General features: G+C 39.4%; 2 protein-coding genes across 2 annotated transcripts in view; one reads left to right on the top strand and one right to left on the bottom strand.

Moving 5' to 3' along the window:
* tspan15 (tetraspanin 15) overlaps positions 1-2,627 on the bottom strand; it is a 37,418-nt gene extending 34,791 nt beyond the window's left edge. The window contains exon 1 of the mRNA XM_076285410.1: positions 2,455-2,627. Within this exon, the coding sequence (XP_076141525.1) occupies positions 2,455-2,535 (81 nt within the window). The 5' untranslated portion in view covers positions 2,536-2,627. The remainder of the gene's footprint in view (positions 1-2,454) is intronic.
* A 4,229-nt stretch (positions 2,628-6,856) lies between these two features.
* Positions 6,857-11,195, top strand: tacr2 (tachykinin receptor 2). The gene is made up of 5 exons (XM_076285408.1): positions 6,857-7,251; positions 8,306-8,500; positions 9,186-9,336; positions 9,609-9,805; positions 10,468-11,195. The coding sequence occupies exons 1-5, from the start codon at positions 6,857-6,859 to the stop codon at positions 10,658-10,660; spliced, it is 1,131 nt and encodes a 376-aa protein (XP_076141523.1). The 3' UTR covers positions 10,661-11,195.
* Positions 11,196-13,421: the final 2,226 nt, after the last annotated feature.

The raw sequence follows: 13,421 nt of genomic DNA, 5'->3' as shown, positions 1-13,421 counted from the left end.
TACTGTGAAACTATACAAAACATGTACCGGTGATCACTGACCATAAACAAATTAAACTGAAGTATCCATTGATGAGTTCATTTATTTAGTTTCCAAAAACGATCAGGTACCATTGGTGCATGTCCTCCACATGTTAGACCGGCTGCTGAGGTGAATCTACCATATGAATACAAGCAAGCAAAGAGCATGGGCTCACTTTGTTGTCTAAACACATCCGAAAGGCATTCAATATACACACACCCTTTGCTCCAATTCCTCAGTGTCACCATCTCAGGGTGTTTTAAAAGAACCAAACTCAATCCATTATAGTAATACTAATAATGGTGCAGCCAAAGGTGAATCCACTAATATTTAGTAGCCTGTAAAGTTGTGGGTTCAATTCCCGGCTTCCACCATTGTGCCCTTGAGCAAGGCACTCAACTCCGAATTGCTCAAGGGACAGGGGTCTTTGTAAAATAAGTTACATAAGAAGTCGCTTCAGATATAAGCATCTGCTAAATTAATAAATCTAAATGTACATATTTCTGGTTAGCAAAAAAAAAATTCTCATATTGACTCTGCTGGACAATAATGAATCGTAGTTCCCTGATTTATTTTAATGTTACCAGAGAACTCAGTTTCTTAGAGGAACTGCACTGACCTAAATAAACCCACCGAAACAGAGAACCTGTTCATTTCAGTTCCTCAGCATGTTTATGTTGACTGAGATTATACTGTTGACTATTTCAATCTTCAATGGCTTTTCTCATGGCCAAAACAAGCTCTTTGCACTTGTCAACTCCTAAATCTTACATCATCCACAAAATCCTGAGATTTATGACAGGCAAGAGAGAATAAGACCAGTCTGAGTCACAACCAATATATCTCACAGTGTTTAAATTCATACCACTCTAGGGAACAGACAATATGAGGTTCTCTTAAGTGCTGTGGTGCATTTCAAAGAAGCCAAGGAAAAAGAAGCCAAGGAAAAAACACAACAACAAACAAAATCGTGAGGGTCAGAAGTGCATATAAATAATGAAATAAAGATTAACTAAGACACTTAAAACAAGCCTTGTTATTCCGCCTTATGAGACACCTGTCCCAATGTAGCCTTAATTATCACAGTAACTGGCAGGAACACAATTGCAGGGTAAACAAATTATATTCTTGATTGATTAATCACCACTATGTGGATACTGTTTTTAGAATTGATTTAGATTAAGTGTGTTAGTATAATTTGTATTTTAGTATATTTAGTATATTCTTTATCTTATACTGTCCTTATTGCTTAGTTGTGTTTTTATATTATATACTTTTAATTACTTTTTCTGCTGTTAGCGAATGTGTGTGTGTTGTCTGTATGCTACTGAGACCTTGAATTTCCCCTGGGGATCAATAAAGTATCTATCTATCTATCTATCTATTCAGCCAACTGAAGCATACACGGCACAGCATGGCACTTCCTCCACACCAAGCGTAAAATATGAGCCAATCTTCAGACAATAAAGACGATTAAAGGAACTATTGGTATAAGGAGCTGAGTGGCATCTAATCAGTATATTGTGTTACTAAGGTTCTCTCATCTTTCTAAGCTCTATACAGACATTTTTGACACACACTGATGTTTAATGATTAATGAGTAAAGTCTCCTTGACCATGTCCATGTTACCAGGCTATCAGGCTTGTGATGTGTAATCACAGCAGAAGATTACCTAATGACAAACCCCAACATTATAAATATTGTGCTAAGGATGTCACATGACCCAAAAATGATCCCTATGTTTCATTGATCAGGGATTGATCATTATTATCAAATTATTTTTTATTATTTTTATTATTTATAATCCAGCACAAAACATACTGAATTAGCAGGTGCAATGAAGTAGCCTACTCTAAAAATAAAGATGCAGTCATTTAGTTAATTTACCCCCCACACAACTTTGGGCTAATAGCGCAATTCAATGAATGTACGTCGTAAAAGACTAATTTCTTTTGCTTTATCGGTTTTAATGTATTCATCAGACTACAAATCGGCCATAGCCCAATAGGCTGCTTACGTGATAGCATGTTTCACTTGATTAGACCAGTGTCTACAAAAACCATCAAGCAGTCCCATTTAAGCTACTACTTCCAGTCCAAATAAATGACAGGTACAAAGGTAGCTGCCTTACAAATAACTCTCATCATGAAAGGCGGGGGAGGGTGTGGCTTCATTGGTAGAACTGCGTAAAAACACCAAAAGCAACAGGTCGACACAAGAAACAATGTTGAAAAACACATTAACAGAAGGGAGTTTTGTTCTCTACAATATATATTATTATAAAATACATGCACAAGTCCGATTATGGTCATACCAACCTGACTCAACGATTAGGCTCCTGTCCTACAACTGCTCACAAACGCGGCTAGATTGCCACCACCCCTCCGAACACACATTTAATCTAATTGAATTGAGAGACTCCCCATACTCACCCAGAAAAGCGTGGCGTATATGATGAGAGTGAACTTTAGAAAGAGGTAAGAGCACCTCTCGCAGTACCTAACATCTGACATGTTTGATGAGCTCCGTCGCACTCCACGTCCGCAGATTCTCCAGATAGACACTTCCTGGTTCCAGCTCTCACCTGGAACTCCAGTCGCGCCCCACACGCGCTCGCCTAGCTCTGAAACAGAGGCATCACAGACGTTCAGGTCTGCTATTTGGAGACGGTGGCTACTTGGGGCCTGATTTAATGTAGGCTACAGCTTTTACTTCCTGACTAATACAATGTGTTGTAGCAGGGGATCCACGCGGAGTATATTGGGCTAGTGGTAATGTGATTTAAATAACAGTGAGTCAGTCGTCTGGCGCCTTTATTTGTCGCGTTCATAAACAATATGCTCTATTAGGCCTACAATGTGAATGTCAGATATGCCTTCTTGACAACCAGACGTAGCTAATGTAAACACGTAAAGCTTGGGGCATCAACACATTTATAGGTGAAAATGGGCAGCCTTCCAAAACATCCCGTTCGCCCCACTTTGTTGACACGTGAAATATCATATCACCCTTTTCTTGTTTACATAACTGAACTAAATTAAATGCAATTTACAATTGACTGACACCTGATTGTAATGTGATTTAGGAGAATTTCAAAGTATAACGTATCCTTTTATTTGTTGCATTGGCCCATAAGTGCAAACATATTTGGGAAGTGTTCCCACAATGGCCACAATAGCACTGTATCATATGATGCCACATGGTGTCACTTGTTTCAGTGTGCATCCGACCCACATATGATAAGTAGGCTACGTTTTGCCGAAATTACAGTTAACAAATATGAATTTCAAGTCATTTCCATGCAAAGTAAGGATTTGAAATAGATGAGACCTGGTGATTTTACTACTGATTTAATTTCAAATAGGCTATACAAATGCAATGACTAAGTCTGAACATAGATAGAATATAACCACACATCACATTCAGAGCTTAGAGATGCAAATCCAAGAAACCTGTTTTCTGAATAATAAAAGAGTTCCTCCTGCCCACCAAACATGGACGATACCTCCAACTCACCTTTATTCAATTCATGCGTTTGTGTATGTAATACCTCTTGTGCGTCATTATTGCTTCTGTTCAAGGTGTCTTTGCTTTATGGTCATTGCATTTTCATTCTAAAGATTATAGCAGCACCCCTAGGGCATGATTCAATATCACGGCAGCAGGGCCAATCCTCTGTGTGACACACCTACACATACTGTCCGTCTACACACACATGATAGGGCCTACAACATGGAATCTTTTAACTTTTTTGCCTAAAGGTTATTACAAACTGTTGTACAAGAAATAAGTAAAATGGTAAGCTTGATGTGGCAACATTTCTATCTATTTCACAGATTGTACTGTCATGGACATATTTTGACAAAGAAATTGTCACACCGGGGTCTGGAATCGAAACCAGACGGCTATGGTGGTAACCAAATGATTAAACCACTGTACTATGGAAATTAAGTCAAGTGCAGAGGTAAAGTTTAAAACTTTTATTTTATTTTAACAGTTTATTAACAAGTCAAAACTAGATCAAAAGGCTGAAAAGATCCAGACAAAAAAAAATAACACAAGAATAGCAGAATTCCAAGCAAAAATACGACATAAAAATCCAAGGTGCAAACCTTCCCAAGTCAACAGCAGCAATGCACAAAAACAGAGAGCCAGAGAGAGAGAGAGGTGGGAGTAGAACATTGCAGGAAAACAGACGGAAGGAGAGGCAGGGTCTGGAGCACATGGATAACAAAAACACCAGACACAGCAAACAAATAAGAATCCAAAATAAGTTTCAAAATGAGTCACTAGATGTCCCAAAATGTCCCAACTCCTGACAGTAAATTAGATGAAATGAGAAGGTCTGACTCAATATGTTTGCTATTCTCTAACCTGCATTCCTAAGTCTTCTACAATGACCATGTACTTCCCTCTCTTCTATCCTCTACCTCCTTTGTCTTTTACCACTTTCTCCTCCCCACTTTGACTAGTACTTATAATGTATGCATTCATATCCTCTAGTAATAGGATTGACTGATGCAGCGATAATTAGGTCTCCTCTGCATTGTGGCTTAAATGTTATTCCACATTATTTGGATAAAAAGTGTCTGCTAGAGGAATAAATGTAAATGTTGGGTTATTTTCACTGATACAGAAGGTTGAATTTAACACAGGCCTATTCATTCTACGTTCTATTCCCTTTTGATACAGTACTTGTTGAACCTCTCCAAAACATAAAATGAGATTAACATTCTGATTGCTGCAAACTGAAGCATTCTTTGGAATTAATTATGGAACTTAGTAAATGAGCAAACAGGAATCATTAGAAGGTCAAAACCAATCAGTAGAGTTGGCAGCTGCAATGGTTTATTGTATTACTGTGGGGGTAACATTACTAGGTAATATTCAGGTAAATCTGTCAATTGCAACGTTTCGACCCTGCTGGGTCTTCTTCAGGCCTAAAACATTGCTTTTGTACATTAAATATGGGAGTCTAAAGCAGTGTTGCGGACATTCACTGAAGTAAGTTTTTTTTGTCCTGCACCTGCCAGAAGGTGGGATGTGCACACAATAACTTGCCCCAGATCCATTTCCATCAACCATGGACTAAAACAGGGAAGTTGTTTGAGAATATTTTTCACAAAACATTTCCAACATGTAAATGATGCTGGCCTTCGTGAGCAGTTTGGTTATGCAGCTATATTCATGTGTTTGAGACTAGTTTAGTCAGAAGGCAATTAGAAGAACTTTACGTAGTAGAGTGTACTCAATCTGTGGAGCATGACTAAATGCTTTTTAAGTACAACTTAATGAATCCTGTTTATCTGGGGCTGAATCGATTTGAAGGACTATTCTGGACCATTACTTTGTATGGTGTAATGAAAGAAAAATTCATAAGAGGGCATGACCTCAGGCAATCCTCGTCTTGTCATGTATTTACGCTCATGGGATGTGTCTTTTGCAACCTCACCCTCACACCTGCTATAAATAAACAGTACACTGGTGAATAGTAGATTTAGATAAAGATGGATATAGACATATGGATTTTCACTTATAGACATATGGATTTCCACATCATATCAAGAGCATTTGAAGATATGATGTGGAAATCCATATGTATATATATATATATATAAAAGTATGTATGTATGTATGTATGTATATTCAGTCAAAACAGACCCTATAGTGTAGATGTGGTGCTGCAACAATCAGAACCCTGGCAATCTTCCATTCCAACACAGTATGTGCATGTATGAGTCTGTTTGCCTGTCTATTTGTCTATCTGTTTGCCTGTCTATCTGTCTGTCTGTCTGTCTGTCTGTTTGCCTGTCTGTCTGTCTGTCTGTCTGTCTGTCGGTTTGCCTGTCTATCTGTCTGTCTGTTTGCTTGATTGCTGTAGGAAATGTTTTTTGGATTTTTGTCCAAATTCTTCAGGTGATACAAACCTCTTCTGGCCAGCTTGCTGGACTCTACTCTAGACTGCGCATCTGGTGTTTATGAACAGAAACCAGATTATTGGACAATTGATAAGGCAAGGGAGAGGCTAAGATGGCCATAGCAGACCCCATTAGTTAGTTCTTGCCGCAAATGGAAATAGTCTACATTTGGGCATGCACAGTAGCAAAAACAATTTAGTTTGCAATTAGAATGGAAAAAAGGGGTTATGACTGGTCTAACTTCAGTTTCTCACAAATGCATCCACATAAGGCTAGGAATGAATAACTTCCCACATCATTATAGAATTCTATCTTAGCGCATGATGCTTTGCTTTTTAATGACTTAGTAATTGGAGTCTTGCATATTAAAGCTCAGAGTCAATATATCACTGTAATCATTAGTGTAATGAATTAATGTGTGTTTTCATCACGCGCGTGTTTGGGTTGGGAAAGAGTATGGATCCATATGCAACCTGTTCTGCGCCTGAGACATACGCTGTTCTACATACATTTAACTTTGATATCTCGCCCGAGGCCATAAATCATATCGGGAAATCTGCTTGTATTGTAACGTCACTGCTCCGAAGTTGGCACACCCCCTGCGCCCCGAACAGATTTTGCGCCTGTGACAGCCAAACCTCGCCAAAGATCTCCGGCTGCCCAACAGCGCACCAGGCATCTCTGACGCGGATTTATTCTTTTGGAGACGGGAATTTGAAGCAGGAGATAACCTTTCTCTGCCGTTAACACTATGAGCCACCAATTGACGCACACTCTAATAAGGGCCATTTATCGGGCCGTCGGTAGTCCACTGGAACCATGAAAAGTCAAGGATGTTGGCTGATGTGAAAATTCTGATCTGATTCAGTCGGTACATGCATTAGTGAAGTATCTTAAGCCGTTGGCAGATGTTAACATGGATACAACTTCAATCCCCCTCTTGGCTACAACTATTTTTTACGAGGATGATGTCAATGACACCACCGTAAATCAATTTGAACAGCCAGACTGGCAAGTGGGACTCTGGGCGATTGCATACTCGCTAATTGTGATCGTGTCAGTCATTGGAAACGTTACTGTCATTTGGATAATCTTGGCGCACAAAAGAATGAGGACAGTAACCAACTATTTCATTGTCAACCTGGCATTTTCGGACGTGTCCATGGCAACTTTCAACACTGCATTTAATTTTGTGTATGCGTTACATAACGATTGGTACTTTGGGTTAGGATATTGTAAATTTCATAACTTCTTCCCCATCACTGCCATGTTTTCCAGCATATACTCAATGGCAGCAATAGCCGTTGACAGGTGAGTCACCAAAAGCACTATCCTTTTAAATTGTTTTAAATTGAAATTTAAATGTTTGTCGCTCACAAAGCCTGACTTTTAGTTAGCCGAGCTTTGCAGATCGTAGGGGAAATTAGGTAAGAAGGGCATAGCTCGCGCGATGAGCGCAGAGCTGGGAAACCAGGCGCAAGCGCCCGCCTGTTTCCCCAAAGGAATGAATGATTAACGCGCAATAAACACCTGATGTCTAAAACAGTTTTTGGGACATATTTAAGAGTAGCCTATATTTACCAATTCCCTGCCATTTCTACTTTACTTTGCATTCAGAGATTAGATTAGAGGCAAAGAGCTTGTGCTTTGTACTTTGTGCTTTGACGCAGACCATGTGTCACCAGCCCAGAAATTGAAAGGGCATTTTAAGAATGAGCAGTCTTCCCCACAGTGGCTCTTCCTGAGACTTCAGACTTCTTTTGATCATTTCATCCTCTTGTAAGTAGAGGAAAGAGTCTGTGGTCCAGATATATAATGACCCCAAGTGTGGCAGAAGAAATTGAGGTATTGAACTATATTGTGTCTGCATGCAAACTTATCAAAGATATCCACACCCATTCTCTCCAAGAAACCAAAAGAGAGTGTATTTGTGTTTAATGTTTTCACATACAAAAGGATTACCACCCTTTTTTATAAGAATATGAAAAACATTGACTGTAAATGGCATTCACTGATATTAACTTCTGTCTAAAACTTTGACCTTGAGAATCACTGCGCAATCCTTGGGCCAAACCAGCATTTCACACAGAAAAACAAATTTCACAATGAATTGCTTCAGACTCCACTATCTTATGTCTTGCCCACATTCTAGCCACTTCATCTCATTCTGAGAAATGTAAGACTTAACTCAGGCGCTCACTAATAATTCAGTAGGCAAACCATGTGTATTTCATCCTCACCTCATGGCATGATACCTCAGGACAGACCCAATGAGACCCCTCTCAGCACCCTCTGCCTTGAGGCAGCCTAAGCAAACTGATCCATCCATTCATTCATTCTAGGATTGCCTGTGTGTCTTCTGCAGATACATGGCCATCATTCACCCGCTGAAGCCCAGGCTGTCCTCCACAAGCACACGGATAGTGATTGCACTCATCTGGATTGTGGCGTGCTCCTTGGCCTTCCCCCAGTGTTTCTTTGCCCGCACCCAGTTCTATCCACCGCGGACAGTCTGCATGGTGGAGTGGCCCGATGACTATGGAGGGGTCCACCAGCTCATGTAATGTATCAGCCACACACACTGAATATGTCTGTGAAGGTCCTCGCTGTGAAGTGGAGAGTTTTAGCTTTTACCAAAAGCTGCATGTGTGATAGATTCTACACTCTTGAAATTAATATAGATAGTTGTGTTGTTTTCAATGCAAGTTATGTTATTTTCAACACATGTTATGTAACAAATAAAAAAAGAAACAAGACTGACTGTGTTGTCCCTATCTGGGCAGAGAGATGTGTGAAAAACAACGAAAGTTGTGTTTTTTTCCCCAACACATTCGTTTTAAGAGTGTATAGAATCTATAGAATTATAGACTGTACCCTGATAGCACAGGGGCGTTGAATCCACGTTGAATCAACCTCCGCCACTTCAAACAAACGTGGATTCAGCGCCCCTCAACGCCCCTTTGCTATCTGGGTATATACCTATAGACTGTATTCCCATGGAATTGATGTATATGGTAGTATTTTTATGGGCTAATGTACCACCAAAAGACAAGTATTGATTTCATGTGCCTTGATGCCACATGTACATGTACAATAATGATTCCTTAAATAGTTCTCTCTTGATTAATGCTATAGATTTTGCATTGGAGCAAAAGTGTATTTATATAATTCCTGTGTTACTTTAAGTTAATACACTTAGATTAAATACAAATATATTTTATTTTATTTCTTCCTATGTCCCTCAGATACCAATCAGCGGTCATCATCCTGATCTACTTACTCCCCCTGCTGGTGATGCTTGTGACCTACAGTCTGGTTGGCCACAGGCTGTGGGGCAGTGAGATCCCAGGAGAAGCGTCTGATCATTACCAAAACCAAATTCAGGCTAAGCGCAAGGTGAGCAAATCATTTCTCTGAGCCACAAGACTCAGCCAAACTTCATAAATGTACCATATATGGTCTTGCCAACTCTTTTTTGTTAAGCCCTCAATCATGTAATGACAGAATATTCAATACAAATGAAAGGGAAATTAGCCTAGATGTAACCATTGGGTCCACCAAAGCTAATCTAATTTAGCTAATCTAATTTGGGTCCACCGAATCCGATTTGAAGAGAGATAAACCAGAATAAATTATGTCAAAATGATTCTACCTGTCTTCCAAACTAGGTGGTGAAAATGATGATTGTGGTGGTGGTCACGTTTGCTATCTGCTGGCTGCCCTACCATATCTACTTCATCCTGGGCAGCTTCAACAGGGACATCTACAAGCAGCACTACATCCAACAGGTTTATCTGGCTATCTTTTGGCTGGCCATGAGCTCCACTATGTACAACCCCATCATCTACTGCTGTCTCAACCAGAGGTGGGTGGCTCACCAAACCAAACTCCCGCAATTCATTCGGTCGCACTGGAATCGCTTTGTGTACCTGGTTCAAAGATGTGGGGATACTCTTTGAGCTAGTTTACCAAAGAATAGTGTAGTTTACCACAGAAAATGTGAGAACATTTTGATGTCAGTGGTTGATTGACAGAATGTCAACTGATTAGTAATCCATGAAATGTCAAACAATTATATAGTGTTAATTTGTTTAGAAGTCTTCTTAATGACAGCCACAGGGTACTAAAGTTGCATTACCATGCATAATGCATTAAATCGTATTCCTATTGCATACAAATTATCCCAGTGTGGAGAGATGTCAAGTTAAGCTATTAAATGCTGTCAGATTTAATTGCCTTCAAAAGTGTGAAATAAAATTATGTGATGGAGATACCCTTCTTGGGTACTCAGCAGTAGCACCCTTGGCTGACCTTCAAATATTTGAGTGAAAAAGCAGTCAGCTGTGTGAAAAAGCATGAAACAGATGAAAAAGATGAAATCAGATGAAAAAGCATGAAAAAGTTGTAAATGAACTGTGAGACAAGTGGCAAAGATTTGAGCATGAAAAAAGCCTTCTCTCAACATATACTGTACTGTCTATGAGGAAGTGACCTTGGAACTGCTGAATCTTTGTAATAATATCCCAGGTTCCGCTCGGGGTTCCGGCAAGCATTCCGCTGGTGTCCCTTCATCAAGGTGTCAGAGGAGGACAACGTGGAGCTGCAGCACATGCGGACCTTTCAAACAACCCGCAGCTACCGCACTGAGACCACCAGTGCCATGGCGCGCAACCACACCCGTGAGCGAGAGGACGCCGTGTCCAAGCTAATCAAAGCCTGATCAAAGCAGACCCCTGATAATGAACTGTGGATGGATGGGACACACATGGTCTTGATCGAGAGCAATGCTCGAAAGAAGAAAACAGAAACAACTGATTCCCATTTCAGTGACCACACGTAATAACCTTCATGTAGTATGTCAGTATCAGTTGAAAATTAGGACACATGGAGTGCAGTTCAAACTGCGCTCCAATGGCATATGCACAAAGCCTTATCTGTCAATCAATCAGTCAGTCAGTCAGTGAGTTATTCAGTTAGTCTATCATGAGAGTTGGCATTTGTGTTTGTGTTTGGGATGAACCTATAGCTCCACTTAGCTTTAAGTCATTGACCACACGTTGAGAAGAGGAAGTCATCAGTGCTGTAAATAGGAGATCAGTATAGAATGTTCATTTGCTCCATCAGAGTGGCACTTCTTGTATGTGTGGATTGCTAGTTATTAAACTCTCTATTTAAATGGCAGTGCAAGCCAGGTAGTGTATGTGAATGTAAGTAAAAGGTTAAGTGGGAGCACATGAGGTGAATTGTTTCTTGCTTTATGAAAGACATACTGTTCATTGTCTAAAGGAGAAATGTAATGTGAAGGTGCTATTTTGCAGTGCTGAACTTGGGGATACGAACCTGGGATACAAAAACATGCAGCAACCAGTGAAAGTCTGGAATAAGCAAGGCATCACTATAAGAGTGAATCGGAAACAAATAGCCCTTCTTGTAGTATTATTAAAAGCACTTCACATCGACATGGAAGCAATAAGAGTTTGAATGATCAAGCTCTATTTTATAACAAAGGCAATTAAACACAGGGTATAAAATTAAGACAAGCAACCATATCAAGATGTTGGCCCCCTTCCAACCAAGGTCAGGTGCAGTTTGGTTTCTTCAGATTGTGTGCTTATTCCAAAACTGGAATATCTCGTCAAGAGGACTGTTGGAAAGACCCTGTTCTGAGGAAGGTCATGCTAACAAGGAAGAGAAAAGAAGGTTTTTGTTGTTTTCAACGCAGTCTGTGTCATTTTCAACACATACTGTGTACACTCTTGAAACAAATAACAAAAGTAATGTGTTTGAAACAACACAAATTGTGTTGCCCCTCTCTGGACATAGAGATGTGTTAAAAACAATACAAGTTGTGTTGTTTCCAACACATTCATTTTAAGAGTGAAGGAAGACAAATAATAAGGAGCATGGACCAGGACTGATAATGTGAGGTGGTGAGTGAGTGCAGCCAGATGTTGTCTGTGGTTGGGCATGACAGCCAGCCCACTGGTCTGATTGAGCATGCAGAACCATGGTTGGAACCATCCATAAAACAGAGTTTTTAAATGAAAGTTATTTCACATTCAACAAGAGGATACGTAGATGTTCTTTTATGTCTATGATTTTGACAGGTTGAGGCACCTCATTGTGTGCACTGAATTTCATTACTGAAGAGATAAAAGCTGAGAATCTACATCAAGATGGAAATACACAGAAATTCAAGGGAATTTCTCTAAGAAACATGGACACAAAAAGCTTCAAAATACAATATAGTGATTCATATGGTGTGGTGGATATAGCAAATGTTCTGTAGACATTAATAAAGAACAAATCAGTGAGGAAGAAGATGGCAAACGAGGATGCTGTCAGTGACATGTACAGTATGATGAAGATGCAGATATACAGTATATTCATGTAATATTGCAAGAGAATATTGGGGCCAAAAGAAATGTGCTGTGAGGTTTAGTTACAAACAATGGCAAATCTACACACTGCTAACAATCACAGCGATCCACTGCCATACCATATCTGATATAATGATTCACTTTATGTGAATTATTCTGTGATCATTACAATTGCCTTTCAGTTTTGGCAGGCAGGTCCTTTTTTGCAGTTTGTGCTGGTGAAATCAACGAATTTACAAACGTACAACTTACAAACTTACAAAACTTGATACTGATAGTGTAGATTTAGTCTCTGGCACAATTCAAATATTTACAGATGTTTACAGTAATATACAAAGCTTGTCTTGTGTGTTGTTATTGATGCGAAAATTCAGGCAACACACCCACAGGCCACATCCCAATATTCTGTTTTGGTGTTTAAGTGATCAAAACCTTGTTAAGGTCTGAGGTGCTATGATAATGCCATAAGTTTGACTTAATATGTTGAATTGCAGTAACGTTACTGAAAGAAGGTTCAGTAGACAGTATTCTTTCTAAAGGCCCAGTGACATCACAGAGTCCATGACAGTGCAGCTAAGACTGTTTACAGTCAATAAATGTTACTGTAATATCTATTACCATCAGCCATATTGTTGCATGCTAATCCAAATATCATGTTTGTAAATGAATGTACAAAACATGTCCTTTTCTATATATTTTATTGTGTGGTACAAAAGTAGTGGCATTGTTATGGTTATTGGTGAAATCACCCAAAACTAAGTATATTTCATAATGTACTTGCCTGTGTTTGGCATCAGTAATGTATCGCTACCCCCTTTACTACATTTGTCTTTGTTGGTGTTAATTGGAACACTGTGAGTGTTGGGGTTTTACAAATATTTCTAAGGGAATATATGAAGGAAATAGCATACATATCACCTATACAATTTTAATAATATTATGACGTTATTAGGCTACTATATGTGTTCACTGAATGTCTGTAAAGTGTAGCTTACCGTTGTGTATCTGTTTTGGTATTCAATATATGGTACTAGTTACACTGAAAGAGAAGAAAGCCCTGTTTGCTGCAGCTATGCTTTGGAGGAGCAGTCCACTCAATGC

Source organism: Alosa pseudoharengus, unplaced genomic scaffold, assembly GCF_046254945.1.
Source record: "Alosa pseudoharengus isolate Yale_2024_CS ecotype anadromous, Long Island Sound unplaced genomic scaffold, YU_APseudo_1.1 YU_APseudo_1.1_scf_15, whole genome shotgun sequence".
Classification (NCBI taxonomy): Eukaryota; Metazoa; Chordata; class Actinopteri; order Clupeiformes; family Clupeidae; genus Alosa; species Alosa pseudoharengus.
Note: the sequence above shows the minus strand (reverse complement) of the source record. Positions and strands in the feature narration are given on the sequence as shown.

What these genes read in the sequence shown, in the direction of transcription:
- tacr2 (XM_076285408.1), top strand. Translation starts at nt 6,857, where the DNA reads ATGGATACAACTTCAATCCCCCTCTTGGCTACAACTATTTTTTACGAG. An exon ending in GCAGCAATAGCCGTTGACAG is followed by an intron (nt 7,252 to 8,305) that starts GTGAGTCACCAA and finishes TGTCTTCTGCAG; the next exon opens with ATACATGGCCATCATTCACC. An exon ending in GGAGGGGTCCACCAGCTCAT is followed by an intron (nt 8,501 to 9,185) that starts GTAATGTATCAG and finishes TATGTCCCTCAG; the next exon opens with ATACCAATCAGCGGTCATCA.